The following is a 23,641-nucleotide window of genomic DNA, read 5'->3' on the forward strand; positions in this document are numbered from 1 at the left end:
TTGAATGAAGGCTTCTCTGAAGCAAGCATCAAATTTCTTCAAGGAATATTTCGATAATGGGGAATCTGGCGCTGTCGTCTCATTTTTGGCACAAATTATTTTATTTTAGTAACCCTGCTGATTTATAGTAACCCTATGTGAAATATCAAAATCTTCCTTTCTTCAGTGCTTTTGCTCCATAGTAGGGGTAAACCTAACCTGGAAGCGAGGTGATGCAGTGATTAGGATCTGCTTATCCTTCACAATGCTACCATTAGGTTTGCCTCAACTACTCTGTAGTATTTTTATCGTTATCATCTATGCCGATAACAGATGATCGGGGCTAAATAAGAAAATACAGGATTGCATCATGAGCAACTTTGATGATGCTGTGAAATGTAAATTAGTTAGGAAAAACGCAATACTTAAATGGTTATAATTAAATTAACTACACATGATTTCCAGAGAGGAACAAAGATAAGTTTTTAGTGTCAATCGCTTAAAGTTTAACGCGTGTCAATAGTTTTTTTTTTTTTTAGTATGGAGCATTTTTAAGAAAAAAATGCGAAGTTTCGTGATGGTAACTTCTTACTATTTCTGAAATACCTACATTTACACTAAAAAGAATGAAATAAAAAAATTTTGAAAAAAAAAAAAAAATAGAACCAACTTCAAAATTGCTCTAAAAAGTGAAAAATAATTTTTTTCTTTAAACACCATCGATAATGCTTTTAAACTTAATTTTTGAAGTTGGCGCAAAAACGATAGATAAAATCATTCACAGCCATAACTCAAATACAACTATAAATTTAACCAGGCCCAGTTTCTTCACTATCACATACATTATGCATTGATGACAGCATATTTGAATAACGATATAAATGTTTCGTTCGTATGCTTTTCTGAAAAAAAAAAATATGAACGAAGCATGGTTACACTGGATTTTACGTTTTGTTTTTGCGCCAACTTCAAAAATTATGTTTAAAAGCATTATCGATGGTGTTTAAAGAATAAAATTATTTTTCACTTTTTAGAGCAATTTTGAAGTCGGTTCTATTTTTTTTTTTCAAAATTTTTTTGTTAGATTTCAGTTGAAACGACGGTAATTTTTAATTTTTCGATACAGTCGACTCCCGCTACAACGCGATTCGACTTACGCGAAATGTCCACAACGCGAATTTTTTCATGAGTAACAAATTTTAGGGTTAACGCGAATTTTTTGTCGACAACACGAATTTTTTGGAAGGAAGTATCAGCTTTATATTAGCAACTAAATCTTGATTTTGTGAATGTTATTACATTCCTTTAAGCATCACTGACAGCGAAAGTTCCCATATCAGACGAGTCTACGTGTCGCGTTAGTGTATCCAATAACCATTCAGTATCTTTCATTTATTTATTTATTTATTTTTTTCATTTTACATATTAAAGTTGATGAAATATAATGGTATCTTCATCTAAAGTTCGTGAAGATGGGAAGAAAAAGAAAGTTTCTGATAAAAAAAAAGTTAAGATTCTCGATATGCTTAAACAACTACAAAACGTCGACGGTAACGCGACAATAAGTATGAGTGAATCTTCCATACGTATACAATTAAAATTCAAAACAAAAAGATATCCGTAAAAGTTCAGAACTTAGTTTCAATATCGAAGCTTGCAGACCAGTTTAGCAAAGTAAATGTTATGAAAATGGAAGCTGATCTTGTACTGTGGATTAGAGAAATGAGGAAGAGGGCCTGTGTTGCTACAAATTGAAACGTTATAAAAGAAAAGGCAAAGCAACCGTATTTAAAAATGTATTAGATCTGAACAACGATCTGATAATGAAGCATAAATCATCATTATCTTTATTTTTTAACTCATATTGTTACTGTATCTACTGTTAGAGTACTATTATAGTACAACATTTTATTATTACTAAATACTGTGCGTACTATGTTTTATTTTATGTCTTTCCCTCCCATTTATCATTCATTTTGTGCATATTACGTATTTCAAGTTGAATAACAGTTTTTTATTTTTTAAATACAATATAAGTTCAGTTCTTTACGTAAGAAACTGTACCGTACAGTTGAGGAATACTACAAAGCAGTTTTAGGAGTGTTTATAAATGTCTAAAAGAATTTGATATGCTTCTTAAAAAATTGTATACATATATTTTTTCACAACGCGAAATTTCGTCCTACGCGAGGAGTCTTGGAACGCATCCCTCGCGTAAGTCGGGACTCGACTGTATTTGTAATATGAATCACAGTAATGCAGTCTTTTCATTATTGCTTCGGCGGAGCTACAAGTTTGAGGCCAGTCGAAATACATTTTGGGGCCCTATTTCTCAAAGTTGTAAAACATTTATCATAAGCATTTTTGTAACTCCTACGGTTCCGGTATGGTTATGGGGCCTCTCGCGCAATTGCAACATTAGCTATATTTTGAATCCGCCACTGCACGTCAAAACAAACTCGGGTGCAAGTTTTAAAAGGGTCCTGGCTCAATGTTTATGATTATTTTGAACTCTATTTTTTACGATTATTTTTTGTATTTCCGAGAACACTTGCGTGCCCCTCCTCCAAATCAAACAGTTTCTGAAATTAAACTCTACTTGTACTTCTGAAGTGTTCAAAATTAACACCATTCATAAAATTAGAGATATTTTTTTCATGCTTTATCTATTGTTGTCAGAAATTGATTAAAGACGTTTTGAATGGAAACAATTCGGAAACCAAAGGGACTTTTGAATTTTTTCTTCGAAAGTGCTGAAGTGGATTCAGAAACTCTTCCGAGGCGTTGGTGGTAGCGGTTCTGTACTAAAAAAATGAGGCCGAAGTTTAAAGTTGTGAGTCACTCCAAAATCAGAGGGTGACCCCCCTAACCCACCCTCGTCGTTTCAAGCACTTCTTAAATATTTAGCGATTATTTATTTTGGTCAAGAAATATCATCTTGCGTATTTCTTATACTTCTTTCACCTATATTTCGTAATGCGCCACCTTTTTTGCATCATTAATAGCGATCGATTTTTTTTTCTGTTGTGAGTAACTATATATATATATGTATTCAGTATATATATATATATATATATATATATATATATATATATATATATATATATATATATATATATATATATATATATATATATATATATATATATAATAAATGAGTAAGTTATTTTCGTTTTCATCATATTTTTAATAATATGTTGTTATAGAAAAGTTTCTTAGAATTTTCTATTATGCAATTTTTTAAATTTCAGAAAATTATTGTTAAATTTCAAAATTTAATTTGAATTTGTTTGTAGTGCTTCATAAAAGATTAAACAATCAAATTGTTCAATATTACGTGTGAAAACATCAGATCAAGTAGTATATGTATTCAGTTATTAACTTTATGTAAATATTGAGTTTGTTTATTGTGGCTGCGTTTTAAGAACCTCGCTCTTTTCGTGGCTATTTCTTTTTTTTTTTCGCAAAATTTATGTCACGGTTATAGCTTTTATGAAAAATGCAAACTTTTCCTTTCATAAATTTTAAATAAGTATAAAAATATTCCTATTATATTTAATATTGTAATTTATCTGTTCCCTTTTCTGTTTAATTTGATGACTAAAAAATGTCTACGTGCAATCTTTCCACTTTAATTGCGCAATTTGTTGACGGTTTCATAGTTTTATTCTTATTTTTTTTTTGAATGAATAAACAGCATAATTTAATGTTTTTTAACGATGTTTAGTGTACCTAAATCCATACATTATTACAATATTACTGAAATCTTAGTTATTTGTTCAATTAAAAAAAAAAGAAACAATTGGTTATTAACACCGCCTGTCTCTTAATAATAACAGTCTCTGTGTTTTTCTTCCTTTATTCTTATTTTATTTATTTATTTATTTTTTTATTTTTATTGTTTGCTGTTGTTCTTTCTCTTCCATCATACAGCAGTAAAAAAAGGAGAAGCATAACTACACCCTATACAGATTGTACATAGTACGATCCAAAAGTTCGGGGGACAAGTTGTATAAAACCTTACCCAAAATAGTTCACATTACCTAAGCACATCCACCTTCAAAAGGGCACCTTGAGAGACTATATACTTCTGCCAGTTTTCATATAACTCTTGGAAACACTCCTGGAAGCTATTTTTCGCTACCTTCTGTGATGCAGCTTTATCTTCTCCTGACGGAAGACAGCGGCGTCCATGCAAATGGTTTTTTTTTTTTTTGCTGGGAACAGGTAAAAGTCACACGGAGCTAAGTCCGACGAAACGTTATGTTATTTCTTTGTCACATCAACGTTGGCAGAAGTGCATAGTCGTTCAAGGTGAGTATTTTGTAGATAGATGTACTTCGGTAATGTGAACTATTCAGGGTAAGGTTTTAAACAACTTGTCCTCGAACTTTTAGATGATACTACGTACGTATGAGTTTTCAACTTACTATTTCATAACGTTTTTGAGTGACGCAAGTTTACGCGCATGAAGCCATCACAAGAGACTTGGCGATAATTAACTAAGGAGGCGTTCAAAATAGATATTTCGGTCATCTATATGTTCTTAGGTACATATGCCTGTACAGATGTGCCGAAAAAACTTGTGAAGTTTAAATTGGGTGATTGTAAAATAAAAATTTAGGTCGAAATCTGATTTTTTCTTTTTTTTTGTGATTACAATTCTTTATTCGTAGAAAGGAAGTAAAGTGAAATGAATCAATGATCCTTTAAATCCCTGACAATCTTATCAATTTATTTCTGTTAGATTTTTTTTTGCCATCGGCCAACGGCATCGGCCATCGGCCATCGGCAATCGGCCATTTGGAGGAAAACAATCGGCCATCGGCCATCGGCCATCTTTGAACAATCGGCCAACAATCGGCATCGGCCCATCGGCCAAAAAATGCCATCGGTCGAGCCCTAATAGATAGGTAGGTAGACAGATAGATATAGATAGATAGATAGATAGATACAGAGATAGAGAGAGAAAAAGAAAGATAGTCAAAGATAGATGAATAGATAGATAGAGGAGATAGAGAGAGAGAAAGATAGATAGATGAATAGATATAGATAGATAGATGGATAGATATAGATAGATACATAGAGAGATAGATAGATAGATATAGATATATCGAGAGAAAAAGAGAGATAAAGAGAAAGATAGATGGAGATATATAGCTAGAGATATACAGATATATAGATAAATATCGATAGATTTGGAGATAGTTAAGTAGATAGAGAAGGAGAAAGATAAGTAAATAAAGATATATATAGATATAGGTATAGATAGACATAGATATAGATAGAGAAAGGTAGATCGATAGATAAATGAAACGGAAAAAGCAACCCAATTTGTTCCACACCTGACGGTGGAATCACCCTGTACTCAAAATATATCACCGCTACAGTCATTTTAAAATATAGATTTAAAATAACTTCCGTGTTGTTGGTAGTTCGTAACCTTTTATTTGTTTACGTTCGTGACTTGAATTTCAATTCTTACGAAGACATTTTGTAATCTTCTTAAGAAGGGCATCTCCCCGTTGATTTTCCTCGTCGAAAAGGCATCCCAATATTGCTAGATATGCATTTCTGATTATGAAGCAGAGTAGACATTACCGCTTTAATATTTCAAATCCAATCTAATTTATCTGATCTTAATAAAATTCATTATTAAAATTTCATTTTACGATGAAAACGTATAGTTCCCTCGGATATGAAATATTTATTTCGTTTAAATCATATATTTATATTCGTATTTCCCTTTCATCTTGTATTACATAGACTTTATTTTCAAGAAAAATAAAACAATCTCTCTAAATAAAAAATGAAAAAATAAATAATAATAATGTACATCTTGGTTAATTTCTGTCATTTAATTATTATTTTTATAAAGTGTAAGTATTATAAAGTGTAAAAGTGTTACTATTTTTATAAAGTATATACATGAGGCTCTTTCTGAAATTAATTTTTTGTGTGCTCTGTAATATACAGGGTATCCGAAAAGTCCTTGACACATTTTAAACATTCATAGAAAAATAAAAAGTTGTCATATCAATAAGAGGTTTGCACCTGAATACTTCACAGGTTCAAAAACTTTTTTATGACATCTTTAAAAAAAAAAGGAATAAAAGAAAAAAGAGAAAAAAGTGTGATTTGAAGCAATTTACATCGACGGCTGTATCGTCACAGTAAGAAAAACAAATTCTTCCTGTGACGATACAGCAATTACTTATAGCTATAATTTTTCCTTTTTTTCCCCCCTTTTTTACGAATTTTTAAAATGTGTCAAAGACTTTTTGGGCACCCTGCATACTTAAAAGAATTCAGTGGCATAGAAAAAAATTCTAACCGGTTTTGTTAGTTTCCATTTGTACAAACTTGTAAACCACTAGGGAATATTATTGATAAATTAATAAAACAGCATTTACTTCGACTCAATAACTTCTTAACATGATAACTGAAACACGATAAAAGTAGCAGTTCACCCTACGACAGATGTGGTATCATAATTTGACCACACTTTTGCGAAAAGTGGGAACTCTCCCATTAACTGTGAGATGCGAATTCCAGTGTTAGGTTGGCAATATCTGTAATTTTTACTCAATCTGACTAGTTACTTATTACAACTATTGCTTACGTTCGACGACTGTGACCGGTCGGTTGATTATATGACAGCTAATGACATCAGTGATTACTAACCGGTTGTTCACCAACCAATGCTTCATCGAACGCTTTCGGTTGATCACCGGTTACTTGCGCAAACATGGCGCAGACGAATTACACGCAGGTGAAAAATACCAATAATTGGTACCGGTAAATCCACCGGTGAGGCTCACAGAACGACATGGTAGCAACGAGTTAACCGGTAGATCTCATAGAACGCTGCGGTTAGGGTGCCGGTTAGTCACAGGTCGACCGGTTGAGACCGTCGAAGCAACCTTAGGTTTTAAACGCCAAGAAAAATATTATATTTAAGTTTGAAAGTGCTCACCATTTTCTCTTGTCTTTCCATGTCCTTGAAGAAAATAAAAAATACGGCAACATGACTCTTTTTGTGGGATGCCGCCATCCACAGGTTGAGCTCTACAGAGAAGAAACGCAGCACATGAAGGATTTAGGCATCCTGGCTCAGGTTCACACTGCCTACTCACGAATGCCTGGGAAACCGAAGGTAAAAGTGTTTTCTCTCTTCATTTTTAGCCCCTTGATGTGCAAATAAAACATGCGTTGGGCACCATTTAATTTGTGAATATTCATGTACAAGTTCAGAAACAGGGCGTTTTATTTTGAAATTTGCATTGCTTTATACCATTCAAAACGGTTCATAATTGATTAAAGTAATGCTGTAAAATAACAACTTAATAATTTTGTAACGTGTGATACTTCTCAAAGCATTTAGAAATATGAAGTGGAACAAGAAATGTTTTACACTGCCAAGCTGTTTCACTTCTTAAAATATTGTTCAATATATATAATAAAGACTGATCATAATTTTTTTTACAGATAAATTAAAAGTCAAATCAAAGAAAACTAATTACGTACGTGTAATGGAGCAAGTTGAAAATAGATAGTGTAAGTTTAAAGACTTTGACATCAGTAATGTGAACTTGGCAGCCATCGAAACGCATTTTGATTCGTTTTCGCATGCGGAAAAATGTAAGTGATATACACGGTGAGCGAATAGAACGCTCCAATGAAATTTTATTTTCGCCCACAAAAATCACCATCTGAAGTGGGGGGGGGGGGGGGCCCAAAGCGGATAGGCCTTCGAATGCCCCATAAGTGGCGATACATACACGATGCATATCGTGTTTACATGAACATCCCCGAGTTTTAATCAGTCCCCAGCGAAGCAGCAGTGAAGCGGCATGGCGCAACCTGGCTTGAATTTTTTTTTAAAAAAAGCGACACATTTCTAAAAAAAATACAGTTTTGTAACTTGTGATTAGTCGAAGACCAGTTTAATTTTTTATTTGATTGTCCATAATATTACATTATTCTGACGTTATTCCACCAACAAACTACGATAGTCATCTCGATTTTTTTTTTTTTTTTTTAAATTCACGATTATAATTATTGAAATAAAAATCGTACGGGTCGGGAAAAGAGGGTATATGATTTAATCATATATTTATTTATAATTTTTTGACTCGTGTGCTGACTTAGATTTTTTATTTCTATAGGTTAAGTACAACTTTAAAAGTTATTTTTTAGGATGGCAACTGATTAGTCTGTTAATTAAATCAGTTATTTCTTCATGTGTTACAAACAAATGTGCTGACTTTAAATTGAATAAGTACAACAGTTTGACATTTTTTTATAAAATGGCAGGTAGCTAGTCAACTATTTTAATCATTTATAACTTCATATTTGATTGGTAAATGTACCAATCCACAATTAGTTAAGACTACCCGCTTTGGGCTCCCTGGTAAGTCAAAGCGGGTTTTTCAAATGTTTATAAAGTTTGATAATAAATAAATATTGTGTTTGAAATAATACAAAAATCACTTTTTATTTTGAAATTCAAGAACCCTGCTAGGAAATAAAACCGTAATTGTTGCGATAATAATCCAAAAACTACAATTTTCGAGCGTTCTTTTAAAACCTACCCGTTTTGGGTCACCCTCCGCTATATAGGTTGTTACAGGAAGTGTATGAGCAGTCTGTTCTTAACTATAGCACAGTTAAAAGATGGTACAAAATGTTTGAAGATGGGAGAGAATCATTTTCACAAAGGAGTTTGGACCAGGAGCTCTTGTAACTTCTGTAATGAAAAAAAACATCGACTGCTGTAATAGTAGGATAAAATTATCAAATTACGTGAACACAACTAGCGGAAAAGATTAATATTTTATTTCGTTGCACTCGAACTTTGTTCAAAGATAAACTGCAAATGAGACGGGCTTATGAGCAAAAGATTCCGAGATTGATCATTCCTAACGAAAAGTATGTAAGATGGGGTCGCGTAATAAGGCCTGTCTGCTAATAAGGCCTAAAAAACAAAAATACAATTTAAAATGATCGTATCCACTCAAGGACGCACTCGTGGGTATCGAGAGCCGGCCTTAGCGAATGCGAGACCCGATTGCAGAACTTTGGCGGAGCCCTTAACAGAATAACTGCATTTAATTTGGGTAACAAAAACAGAATGAGAGTGCATTAAAAAAAAAAAAAAAGATTACATGATTTTAACATGAAATTTCGTAATGTCTTTGGCAATGTCTGCAATGGGATAGAGGTGAGAGGTCCGGTGTTCTTCCCTGGAAGATTCTATAAATTGAAATCTTAAAAACTCAGTTTTAGTCTGGAGAAGAAGTTAGAGAAGGGAGAAAGAGAGGTTCAAAGTCCTCTCCTGGGAGGATTTTAATAACTGAAGCCAAAATAACAAATTTAGGCAATTTTTGGTAAACATAAGGGAAAAGGAATAAGATCACTTGACTAAATTGTTTTAAAACTGAAGTTGCTCACTTTAGCGACATTAGGGGATCCGATGAACCTCCGGAAATTTTTCGATATTGAAGTGTAAAAACGCAATTTTAGGATATTTTGATAACGACAGTGGAAGGCACTATAGTGGAAAGAGAAGAGGACAGCCTCTAAAATGTTTTTTGAAACAGACGTCAATTTTAGTCTATTTTACGGGAAGCAGAGAGGAGGTGTCTCGTGGAATTTTCTAAAAGCTAAAGCTCAATCTATAAGTTGAGATCTTAAGGAAAGGGGGGGGGGGATTTCTAGGCCACTTCCTGGAAATTTATCGATGTTAAAATTTTTGAAAAGCAACATGAGGCTACCCTCTGAGATATTAGGTTAGAGAGAAATCTCCCACTTTAGGAATATCCTTTGGAAGTGTTTTAAAATTGAAAACTTTAGGCTCAATTTGTGGCAATCTTTTCAGAACTCTAACGATCACGCTAAATGAAAGAGCGGAGTTTGAAGACTTTCTCTAACAATTTTTTGACATTAAAGTTTTAAAACCCAAATTTTAAGCTATATGTTGAGGCTTCGCTGGAGGAATAAATGTTTTGAAACCCCATTGCTCAGAAATTTTCGACATTGAAGGTCTAAAAACATATTTATTGGGATGCAACTTATGTTATGTTTATGTTCCCAAGTATTTTTCCAACTTATGTTTTACGATCTAACAAGTCTCCTTTAACTGTGAGTAGTCCTCACTCAGTATCTTGTTAGGTTAATAATCAGCTAAAAAATTGAACCTTTATATTGGTGTCACAAAGATTTTACTCCTATCATGTTATTTGATTTCATAGCAATAGTGCACTACGGAAAATATTGTAAGTCTTATTCTGAAATTAAAGCAATAAAAGAGCACTGAACATACCATTTTTATGTTGTGGAAAAGAACACTAATGGCCAGCGTATGGCTCGCGGTTTCTGAAAAGCATATTCAAACTTCACCCAGGATTAGTACCAAGTAATGAGAAAAAAAACCTCTCAGTTAATAATTTTGTTTTCTTTTCATTTTTTTTTTTTTTTTAATCTGTCACAATAAAAAAACTTTATTCTGGGAGGTCCCCCAAACTATTCCTTCTCTTTTTCGTTGAAAGAGGTGTTCTAGAATTGCATGCTAGAACTTCAATTTCGTAGTAATTCCGGGAAATATTTTGAAACCCCTTCCCCCTATCATCAAAGTCGTCTAAAATTGCATTTTGGGAATTTCAGTTTTGAAAACTCACTGGAGGAACGTCACTGAACCTATTCCTTACTCTAATAACACTACCTGGGATGTTTACAATCGCGTTTTTTAAGGCTTAGATTTTGAAAAAATGCCCGGATACAACCCCTTCCTCTAACATCACTAAAGATTGCTTAAAATTGCCAGTTTGAAACTTCAACTCCGAAAAGTTTTCGGAAGGAAGATTCGAATTCCACTCCTTTCCTTAACGTCGTCAAAAATAGCCTACACATGCGTTTTAGAACTTCAATTTGGAAACATTGCCGGTGCAGGGTTTATCAAAGGAGGGACGATCGCCCCCATCGCCACTTTCTTGTATCCGTCCTTGGACACATCCTTCAAAATTGTTACCGAAGCTTCCACCATTTTGCATTTGAAAATGAAAAAATATCACTCCAGGAAGTGTTCTTACGAATACGGAAGCAGAAAAAAATCACTCGGCAAAGACGGATACAAGAGAGGGGCGATGGGGGGGCGATCGCCTTTCCCTTGAGGGAACATTACATTGGCAATTTTTCCAATCTAGTTTTCCAAAACGTACGTGTATTTCATCTTTGATGACGTCAAGGAAAGGAGGTGGAGCTCGAATCTCCCTCCCGGAGACGTTTCAGAATTTAAGTTTCCAAAAGGCAATTTCAGGTGATCTTCGGTGATGTTAAAAGGAGGAGTCTGGAGGCCTTCCCCCAGGCATTTTGCAAAATTTAAGACTTAAAGATGTGATTGTAGACATTTCGATCTCTGTTAGAGTTAGGGGAAAGAATGGGTTCAGCGACTTTCCTCCGGTAGTTTTTCGAAACGGAAGTTCAAAAAAGTAGTTTTAAGCGATCTTCGATGATGTTAGGAAGATGGGGTTTTGAAACATTAACCTGGAATTGTTACGAAATCGAAGTTCTAATAATTCCGGAATAATATTTCGAGGAGGGGGGGTTGAGTTGAAACGTTAGAACATTTCGAAGAGGATGGGAAGGATTTGATTCCAAGACCTCCTTGGATAAACTTCTATATGTTAGTTGTTTTTTAATTTAGATAAAATGATGCTAACCCCTCCCCAGGCATATGTAAACCAGATTCGTAGTAAGAGTTAGTTTAAAAAGTCTGTTGCCCCCTCATTGAGAAACTTCTGGATCCGTACTGGCTAAAAGTGAAGAAAATAGTCAAAGAATGGGGGTTTTCCCATCAGTCAAAAAAACTACTTTTAATCACTGAAGTTGATAGAATGAGCAAAAAATAATTACATAGAGCGGAGAAAAACTTTAATTTTTCAGACGCTTAATTTTTAATTTTTTTTTTTTTTTTTAATGTCTGATTTTTCAAATGAGGCATGATCTTTTCGACGTCACAAGTGATGAACTTTCGCGCACTCCACTGGTGCATGAATGTTGACGCTTGCTGTCTACCGTGTTTCCAAGTTATGATAATTTAGAAGCGAATTAAATATTGCGCTCTACGCATGATATCAATCATATCGTTACCATTACACTATGAGTAAACAAGAGAATTAAACATTGCGCTCTGCGCTAATGGCATCAGTGAATGGCATTTCATCACTTGTGATGTCATGTTCAGAAGCGTAATAAATGAAATTGAATCTGCGCACTGATTAAAATAATTGTTAAAAAATATTAAACTTTATCAAATTATTTAAAAAATGGTCAAATCCTTCATTTTTAAGCATGTTAATGCAGAAAAAATACTTTTAAAATTTCATAAACAACCGCATTCATGGAAAAACTAAAAATTTATCCAAGATTTAAATATTGAGGAATTTTAAAATTCACTACGCGTATATATGTGTTCACACATCCACAATCTTCTTAGTCATTAAAAAAAAAAGCATAGATTTCTTAATAAACCTATCAGGATGTCAGGTGGTATTAATTTTAATTTGGTAATTAATATAAATGTTTTATTTCAATATGCCAATTTCTCTTCAATAAAGTGAGGTACCTACAAAAACAAATCGCCTGTCCCAGGGCCCCGAAGAGCTAGAGTCGCCACTATTTAAACTTGTTAATCAAGCGCGGATTCAGGGAAGGGTAAAAGGGTCAGCTGACTCACCCCCCCCCCCTCCCCCTGTGATGAGAAAAAATTTTCATCAGTTCCTCAGTCACTAGCAATACATAAGAGATGATGGTTCAGGATAAGAAAAAAGTATGTGAGGGAAAGTCAGCTCTTTTATTTTCTTAGCTGATGAAGCCACCAATGCTTTCACTATTGAGAAAATGAATCTTCCCATTTGAAGTTGGGATATGATTTTGAATAAAACCAAGGAACAGTTTGTAGGTTTTGTAGAAACTACACTGTAAAAATTCTCGGAAACTCTCTGAATATACAAAAAAGTTTTCCGTAATACACAGATTCGTACGCCCTCCGCAGTTTTCTGCTATAATCAAAAACGTTTCCCGTTTAGCAAGAAAGTAAGAGTCGACGCATGCGCAGCTCACACGGCAATTTTATAGTCCAGCAGCAAATCTAAACTGAAACTTTCGAAAGCACGCAATGAAAACAAGTGCTGACTCATGTATGCGAAGTAACACTCATCAAGGGGATTAGTAGAAGTTTTGTTCCTCGCATGAATTCACTGAAGATAATTTTAAAGTCTTATATTTTCTTGCATATGTATCGTCATGAGATTGAATTTGAAGCTATGTCACTTATTTTTAAGTACGAAGTGCAAATTCTCGACGCATGCTCGCGGAAGGAATACAAACTGAAATTAAAAACCAAATAACTGCCGAGAGGACGCCATCTAAATTCATTGCGTCGCATAACTTGTGTAGGTAATTTACTTTTTTCTTGGATACTTTTCTTCTTTCTATACCAAATGGGTAATTTTTGTTGGCAGAATTTTATTCTGTCATAAAAATCAACTTTTTGGTGACCAAAGCCTGCAAAAGACCACCACCGACGAATAGGTAAGTCGCTTTGCAACTCTATTACTTTAAAGAGATTTAGTTCATATAAATCTCGTTAAAAAAAAAAAAAAAACTATTTTCTTCAGTATCATTTTTTCGTTGTGAACTATTGCAATTTGAAAATATTTTACATTACATAGAACACATATTTAAAGTGCAAGTGTGTATAGTTTTATTCTGTAAAATTTATGAATTGAAGATTATAAACAAATTTAAATAAGTGTTATTGTGTACTTTGTTTTTATGTGTCAATCTCAGTTAATATTTGGCTGAACATTTATGTATCAAGCATTATGAATTAAATGTTATAATATGCAAATTGTCAGGTTTGATAGTTCGTTTTTAAGGTTGCATGTTTTCATTCTCTTGTAAACAGTGTAGCTAGATTGTATGAAGTAAAAAAAAAAAAAACTATCTCTTGTAATTAGGAACATAGTGCTTCAGTATTATCTAAATGACGATATCTCTTTAAATATTTGCATTAGCGAAACGCTTTAAATTAGTTAAATGTGTATTAATTTATTTAACAAATAGATACATATATGTATTTAAAAGTGTCTTCATTTTTTTTCGTTTTACGAGCCTCAATTTTACCAAAAGCAAAAAAAAAAGACTTAATAAAATAATTTTGTATTTTTACACCATATTAAAGTATTTGACTTATAATTTATATGATACTTTGATTTATAATGTATATGATACTTTGATTTTATAATGTATATGATGTTGCTTTTTCAAGGGGGGGTGGGCGCTTCATAGCATTTTATGGGTGCACCATCACTCTTATGGTGGGGGGGGGGGTATTCTCGTATATATAAAATGGAATAATCATGTAATAGAGTTCAATGTTTTAATAAATAAAATATATAATGCATTTTGCGCACACTGTAAAAATAAAATCAGTAACCTATTTTGAATAAGTATTTATATTTGTGATGAGCTGGAAAAGGGCAAGAACAGAAGAATCAACCCGAATGGTTCCAGCAGGGGGACTTGGTGTCATATTTAAATTCATCAATTTCTCTGTTGGTACTTTTCGGTACACTTTGTTCGTCAGAGAAATTGACTTCAGATGAACGAATTTAGGAACGCGAAGGGTAGGTAAGTCCTGTCAAATTTTATCCGAAGATAAAAGCTATCAAGTTTGATACAAGATATGTTTTTAAGTTCTGCATTAAAAATACAATATGTTGATAGTTTTGTCTTGAAAATATTTTAAGATTGTTTAACAAACAATCCCCACTTTTCAGAAGGTACCCCCACTCCAATTCCCCGACGATTTTGTGATTAGGAATGAAACTGCTAGATTATTTCAATAATTTTTCAAAAATTCATAACTGTGGCATATGTTATGCTGTTAACCATGCTATTTGTCATTAAAAATTCCAAAAAAAAAAAAAAAAAAAATCCACGAATGATTCTAAAATTGCTTGTATTATTGCTCTTAGATATGAAAGAATTGAAACTGATATGGTATGCAATACTATAATAAATAATTATATTTTAGAAAAAAATCACGGAAAAAGGATTCCGAAATTCTCGGAAACGTTTTTGAAAATTGTTTGGATAATTCCGAAATACTCGGAAACGTTTTCGAAACTTTCATGAACCACAGCTGCACAGAATACTCAGAAACATTTCTGGAAATTACGGAAAGAGGATTCCGAAATACTCAGAAACGTTTCTGAAAATTACAGAAAGAGGATTCCGAAATACTCAGACACGTTTCTGGACATTACAGAAAGAGGATTCCGAAATACTCAGAAACGTTTTTGAAACTTTCATGAACCACAGCTGCACGATATACTCAGAAACGTTTCCGGATTTTTTTTTACAGTGTACAGTCGGACCCCGATTTAACGAATTCGTTGGTTCCGAAACTTTTATACTTTAAATCGGGGTTATTCGTAATTATCGGGATGTGAAAAAAATTAACAAAAAACTGCACTTACCTTATCTAATGTACCCCTAAAAAGCAACTGCGCAAAAATATCCATAATTAGAAAGCGTACACTTTTTTTTTTTTTCAGCATTCCGCGACTTATATTTCCCGCTCACTAGTTAAGTTGAAATTTCTAAGTACCGAATAATAGATGTTTGGCAATTTCCTTGATGCTCGACTCGGAATATTCGGTTTTTAAAATAATTCGTTAATTCGAGGTTTACTATTCGGTAAATAGGGGTTTTTGACTTAATTTTAGTCGTGGGGAAAAGAAAAAAATCGCTAAATCGCGAAACTCGTTAAACAGAGGTTCGTTTAAATTAGGGTCTGACTGCTGCAGCTTAAGTAGTGATTCACCTTACAAACTAAAAAAAAGAAATTCGATTCAAAGTTAAAAATAATTACAGGAAAAGGTTACGCTCACATTTGGCAGGAAAATTTAAATGGGTACAAGCACACATAAAAAAGGAAAATTTACTGATTAAACGCATGCTTTTCATTAGTTCACATCTTTTTTGCATCGTAAAAGGAATCCTTTTGCAAACTCCAAAACGTGTGTCTGAAAATGTTTTACATATTTGTACTTCTTACAAAGTTATTGTATAAAATTTTAATGCAGCATTGTTGTGCCTTTTCTATTGAAACAAAAAATTTACCGACACAAAATCTATAAAAAAAAAAAGTAATTTAATTTATTTGAAAAATTTTACACTTTAAAGATGAACAGCATACAATTAATTAATTGAAATAATTTTTAATAAAATACATAAAAAAGGTAATGTTATAGAATGTCATAAAACTATTAATTGGCATGTAAAATATCCCCAATTATGAAAACGATTTTACTTTACTCGTCACTGAAACTCCTTCTAGATCCTCCCCTGTGTTTTGGCTTTATTTTTATTCATATCGATTCGCGCCGCGCAGGGAGGCTAAAAGGACTCCTTGGCGATGGCGCCGTCCCAATACTGTCAGCCCCGCTTAATCGGGTAATGGATAAACGAATACCCCGCTTTTAGGAATAATATCTCCCAGAACCGAAAATATTTCCCCAAAGGTGTAACGTTAGAGATACCCGCTTAATCGAATAATTTCCCCGGTTAACCGAATAATAATGATTCACTTTCGCATATATTTTTGCTGAGAAAAATTTTGAATACGCTAAATTTTTTTTAAATAAGAGCAATTATTGATGTAAAAATTTAACATAGTATTTTTCGGAAAACAACGGGTGGGAAAAAACAACATTCATATTCCATCAAAGCATTTCCACTTTTCTATCTAGTTTCTTTTATGGTTGCCATTACCAACAGACAGTCGATAATTAAATTAAAAACGAGCTGATGTGTGCATCATATAACTTCTTTTTACGCTAATTTTAATGTCATTTTCCCATTATTGGCAATTTTAATGTGATTCAATAGTTTACTCTCTAAATATCACCACCAATGGCCAAATTGAAACGAGATTTGAAAGAAAAAAAATCTGCCAAATTTGTCGCCAAGTTGGCGACCAAAAGACTGGCGATATATCGCCAAGTGTCCGCCAAATTATAACACCACTTGAGTATACATCGAAATTAACAATGATTTCTCCCAAAAAAGGCGCCAAAAGACCCCTTTAGAAACACCCGAATGCAACCAAAAGGGAAGGTGCACAACTAGACCTCACTAGTAGTCTAGGTACCAAATTTCAACTTTCTAGGACATACCGTTCTAGAGTTATGCGCCATACATACGTACATACTGACGTCACGAGAAAAGTCGTTGTAATTAACTCGGGGAACGTCAAAATTTATATTTCGGGTATTTATATCTTCTTAAGCACTTATCCGCGTTTGGTCAGGTTGAAAAAAAAAAAAAAACTCAACATTAATGCGGGAGGTGAGCAAAATGGAAATTAAGGCCGAATTTTGAGTGAAAATTTTTTCGCGAATACAATACTTCCTTTTTGTAAAAGGAAGTAAAAACATCAGTGGCGGCTCGTTACTATGGCCGGGTGGGCCGGGCCTACCCGAAAAAATAGTGCATAATGAGATTATTTAAAAATGCCTTTTGTGTTTCAGTTTTAAATAAAATCAGGGCATAAAACTGATTTTAAAATTTCTAGCACTCTACTAATCTCTTATATAAGAAAAAAGTGTTCCTTTTCTATCAAATAGCGACAGTGCTTTGAGAATGATTCTTTAGGCCATTTTAACGGCGGCCCACAACTTAACCAACTGCGAGCATTAAATCCACAGTAACGAAAGCGGCAAGCGACAACACCCCGAACCGAACGATGCGTATGGGCCATGGGCCGGCTCCTTTCCTGCCCCAACGGAAAATATCTTCATCCAATAGCAATAGTAGAAGCAATGGGAGAAATGTGTCTCGTCTCGCGTCGCTTATACCAAGTTTCAGTGGAGGCGATGGGCAGAATTTTCGGAGCCCACCCCACGAGGAGAGGAAAAGTTCTCTCATCTCTTTCTCTCTCTCTTTAGATTTAATCCAATTTTTCCTTTTCTTTAATCTTAAACGGCTGTTACTATGGGGTACTGGGGTTTACAATATTTTTGGTTCTCACTCATTTCATTGCATGGGATGTCCATTTTAATTTGTTTATTTTTCTTTATGGAACTTAGAGCGCATTCTCGAAATTTCTGAATGGACATTTTATTTTCGAAAAGGCGTTTGCCATTTTTAAGTTTCAGTTTGAATTTAGGTTCAGTCGGTTTTCAGTGTCGGGCTAATACAATAAGACTTTAAATTTTTGAATTAAAAGCTGCACCTAAAATAATATTCATTGGGTGAGATTTTTTCAATTTTCTTATTAGCTACGATATTTGGTTAAAGTAATAAGTCTTAATCGTGTTGGCCTTATTATCATGCCTTTTTCTACGCTAGCGTATTCTAACGCTTAGCAAACCTAAATTATTACACAATGAAAATTAAAACTAATTTAAATTTCTTATAAAAAGAATATATTTGTAATTAAGTAAACTGTTTCTTGAAAAATTAGTTACCAGTTTCGTAATTTGATATATATGAGGCAGTGAGGAGCAAAGGGATGTAAGTGGCAAAATTAAAAATTTGGAGATAACCAGTACAAATGGTAGGTGAACCTCTCCTCTGCCTTATGGCAAGAGATAGCACTATTAGCCCTGGTAGGTGCTGCTCTACAGCATGATTCAGAAAAAAAAAAAATACGAAAGCCTACCGTAGGGAAGTTATCTTTAAACGCGTTTTACTCAAAACTTGAAAATGTCCACTTACATCCTTTTGCTTCTCACTACCTCATATAGTAACGAAACATGTTTTAAAAGAAAGTTAATGCTGCTGCATGATCCCAGTCACAATCTAATTTTTGCTATTCTGTATGAGAAAAAGGAGGGGGGGGGGGTTGTTATTGGTCTTCATTGCCTTATTATTTGGCACGCCCACCTTAGTTCTCTTCATTTTATCTGTTTTCCTTTTTCTTGTGAAAACTTTATACAATCGTCAGAGGCAACCCGACCTTTTTGGGATGAGAGGATAGTGGTTTAATTCTCAATTCACAAAATGAAACTCCGAACTTTACCGAATGATATAAATAAAGCATGCACACATTAGCCCGGTCAATTTAGACATAAAAATAGTGATCAAATAACAAAAATTCCGCGAAAGCTAATTTTTTGTAGGGACCTTGGGCTTACTATTACAAATAAGGTGCCAAAAGTCCCCATCGATCCCATGTGCGCTAAAAAAGTTATTCGGGGGTCAAAGGTCGAAATATTAGGTTTTTTGGATTTTTCTCAAAAACGGCAAGTTTTATCGAAAAGTACCGCAGACCAAAGTTGTAGATCTCAAAATTCTCCATAAAAATGGTCCTTATGATTTTTTTCTCCAAGACCAAACCTTTCCAGATATTGCATACTCTCAAAAGACAGCCAATCATTTACAGAATCCCCTCTACTTGCATGGCCTTGAATAACATCTGGCTATTCTAGTCCGGTGTGGCATCGTTCACGTACCCAAAGGGGCCGAACCTACTAAGGGCATGGGCGCACCCCTCAATATCGCGGAGTCCCCCCCCCCCCTCTCATAAGAAGCAAGAGTCCCCCTCCAAAAACTGAGAAAAATATCCCTCAAAACAACCCACTTTTAAATGTTTTTTGAGCTCTCAAACTGTAACCACATTTCATTCAATAAAACATAGTTTGGCTGGGCGAGTCGCATTATTATCTTGACTTCTGACAATGTTTGGCCTTAGTGACACATTGTGAGTAAGATTTTCTAGATTCTAATCTGACTCCAAAAAAATCCATCTCTCTTGGTTAGACAACAAACTGTGTTTGACGCTTCTTTGTCTAATTTTACGCATCGTCTCACTGCTTTAGTATAACGTGAGGTATTGGAAATCATATAATTCAGTAGTTACGCCCTCAAAACACCATTTCTTTTAAATGTTTTATCTGATATTCCTTTTTTAAGAAGATGATCCGAGTTTTCCCCACTTCTGCTTATCAAAGAACTCAAGTTGAAATCTGAAATTGTAAATTTTTGCTATACAATCGAATTTTTTAAACTTGCCATCGTAACTATGTTTGGATCATCAGCTCTTGTTCTGCAAACTGGTTACTTTGAGAATCTAAAAAATATAACACTAGGCATTGCGGATGACCATCATCAGAGAACTTGTTTCAAGACGGATTACGACGATCAGTTCGAAGATGGACAATGAACATGTATAATTCCAGATTTCAATTTTGAAGCAGAGAGACTGCTATGAGCTCATCGATAAGCAGAACTGGTAAAACTCGGCAGCTCCCTCTTTCAAAAAGGGGACTTCCGATAAAACTTTGAAAGAAATTGCTTGGTGGCGTACCTACTGAGTAGTAGGGTTTTCAAAACTTCATGTCATACTAAAGCAGCGAGGACGATAGGTAAAATAAGAAAAAGAAGTGTCAGGTACTTAAAACCTCACATGTCATACTAATGCAGTGAGACGATAGGTAAAATAAGAAAAATAAATGTCAGGTACAGTTTGCTGCCTAACAAAAAGGGATGGATTTATTCGAGTCATATTAGAATCTAGAAATATTAAGCCACAATACCATCAAGCCACAATTTCAATCAAGACTGAAAATTTTGAGAAGTAAAATAGTTCAACTCGCATGCCAAACTTATGTTTTATTGTAATCAATGTGGTTAGTTTGAGGGCTCAAAACCCATTAAAATTTCTTTAGCAACGTCTTTTGTTTCAAAGGGTGACTGATGTGGGCTGTTGCAAGCCACATTATTTAAAATTTTTTTATACTTAACCTTTGTTCTCTATCATAGGTAAATTTGACATTTTGAGCCAAAGTTATCTGCTAAGTGGAGAACTAGATAAGAAATGCTTTTATTACTTTTTTTTTCGTATCTATGTAAGAATTAATTAATATGAAAGCAAACTTTTACAAATGATAACTTCTAATATTTTTTTCTCTAAGTACGGAGCAACACGATGTTATTCAATTCAGACTATATTGGTCAAATTCAAGACTCAAAGCATGTGTGGAACTTTAAAATACAGTTTATTATTAAAATGATCTTATGCAATGTGTAATCTACACAAAAAGCATGATCTTAAGAGCGATAACATCAAATTTTTCGAATTTTGATATTTGATGAAATTATTATAACTTTTTCCAGTTTTTATGCATTTATGGTCAACTTCGAGGCGCGAGCGACACCTCAAGATATTTTTTGCGGTCGAAATCCTTTTGTTGGACCAAATATCTCTACAAAAGGCAACTTTTCCGAGCTAATACTTAGCGTTTATCAGATTTTGATTTTTTTCAATCCATCCTAATGAGCATGGCCAGTACTTCAAAAGTAAGTCCACCTCGAACAAGAGCGGGAGTGAATCTGAATCAAGCTTTTGTTGTAAAAAACACTGCTTATTTTGTGGCGAGGAAGCGGATGAAGAGGCTGAGAAGAGCAAAACGCAGAACTATCGCAGAAAAATTTATAAAGTTTCCACACTTACATTCAAAGAATCCCTTTATAAAATTAGCTAAAGATCGTTCTGAGGGTGTGTCCAAAAGCTGCTCTTGCACGTTTTAATTTTGAGTATGATTTAGTCGCTGCTTTATGAATTTTTCTTTCATTATTCTGCGTTTTCTTCTTCTCAGCCTCCTCAGCCGCTTTACAGCCACAAAATAAGCAGCGTTTTTAAAAACAAAAGCTGGATTCAAATTTACTTAATCGCGCTACAGTACGAGGAGGACTTACTTTTAAAGTACTAGCCTCATTATCCTCACGTTGCTACAGAGATTGAATTTTTCCGGGTGTATGATTTTCTGCAATCCACGCGAATTGTAACGGACTCTTTGACTTCTTAAATAATCAGCATTCTTATAACTTCTCTCGAGACTTGTATCGATTAAAGTTGGCATTCCACAACTGCCCAGCACAACAGTTTCACCTTCAGTCAAAAGTTTATTGCAAATAAAGCGAAATTGTGACATTTTTCTTAAATATTAATCAGCACAAACAACAGTAGACGCTTGTGATGAATACGTTTATTCACTCGAACTGCACGTTTAACTCTAAAAGAAGCAGGTACGTCAGGAGTGCCCTCCCCCCCCCCAGAAGGAGTCATGGCCCAGACTGCGCCATCGAAATTTTTAGGGGGATTGTTTTGAGGGTTTTTTTTCATTTGGGGGGGAGGCATGCTTTTGAGGGGGATTTCCGCGAAAATGAGGGGGGTGCGCCTTTTCTCGGGCACCTCTGGGTACGTGAACGATGCCACACGGACTAGAATAGCCAGATGATTCAAGGCCACGCGAGTAGATGGGATTCTGTAAATGACTGGCTGTCTTTTGAGAGTACGCAATATCTGGGAAGGTTTGGTCTTGGAGAAAAAAATCATAAGGACCATTTTTATAGAGAATTTTAAGATCTACAACTTTGGTCTGCGGTACTTTTCGATAAAACTTACCGTTTTTGAGAAAAATCCAAAAAACCCAAAATTTTGACCTTTGACCCCGAATAACTTTTTTAGCGCACATGGGATCGATGGGGACTTTTGGTACTTTATTTGTAATGCTAAACGCAAGGTCTCTACAAAAATTTAGCTTTCCCGGAATTTTTGTTATTTCCATTGTCTAAATTGACCGGACTACATACTAAAACATAATTAGAAGATACATTAGGCCTGAAAAGCTATATGAAATCCAAATTCGCCAAATAAAGAAACTTTTGGGAGGCCACAATGACCTCCATCAGGGCGCCCATGATAATAGCGGGCCCACCCGCAAAATTAAGCCACGAGCCGCCACTGAAAAACATAACGAAATATAAAAATTACAGACGATAAGAAATTGATAAATATTAGTTACGTAAAACAAGCAGGGTAATTGAAGTTAGAAAAGTGTTCTCAAAATACCTTCAGCAAGGAATCTACATTATGAACTTTCTCTAAAAAATATGAACTGAAAAAAGTTTTACAAACAAAGATTTAATACCTCAAGTTGTAAGTTACATATTTATAATTTTCATATGTACTTGTATTATATATACTTAATTATTCTACTATTTCGTAGATTACTTAACTTACTTAAAACGCTCTTTAATCAAAAACATTTTTTCTTATATTACTTAGATATTGATTTATTATTACGTTACAAGACAAAAGTTGTCAACCAGTAAAGGTAAATTAAATTTCCCTGCTTAATCGAATAATATTTCTTCGAATCGACGGCATTAAGCCAGGCCGACAGGTATTTATCAACATCAATGGTAGTGCTGCCATCTATTGAGAAATTACTGAAATAAAGTCCTCAACCTGCAAGACTAGAAAATCCGTTATCCAACTCATATCCAGCCTCAGCCTGTCAAATAAATCGTGATTAAATGTAAATTACTGAATACCAAATTGTGAATCATTTTTGTACATTTGTTTCGATGCATAGAGAATTCAAAACGCAGAAGAGGGGAAACTGCCTGTAATCAAACCCATTCGTCATTTTGTTCAATCCAAATTTTATTTTAAAACTAAATAAATTTATATGTAGACATGCATTTTTCTGTTCTTAATGAAAATGAAAAAATATTTCTTGAGAAAATTATCATGCGCCGTTTAAAGAAAGTTACGGTAGAAAATTAAAAGCTAACAAAGAGC

At 34.1% G+C, this 23,641-nt stretch overlaps 1 protein-coding gene across 1 annotated transcript in view; it reads left to right on the forward strand.

The window, feature by feature from the left end:
* Positions 1–23,641, forward strand: part of LOC129220616 (nitric oxide synthase, salivary gland-like) — a 150,013-nt gene that overhangs the window by 115,317 nt on the left and 11,055 nt on the right. The window contains 1 exon segment of the mRNA XM_054855046.1: positions 6,987–7,135. Coding sequence (XP_054711021.1) covers positions 6,987–7,135 — 149 coding nt within the window.

Source organism: Uloborus diversus, chromosome 4, assembly GCF_026930045.1.
Source record: "Uloborus diversus isolate 005 chromosome 4, Udiv.v.3.1, whole genome shotgun sequence".
Lineage (NCBI taxonomy): Eukaryota > Metazoa > Arthropoda > Arachnida > Araneae > Uloboridae > Uloborus > Uloborus diversus.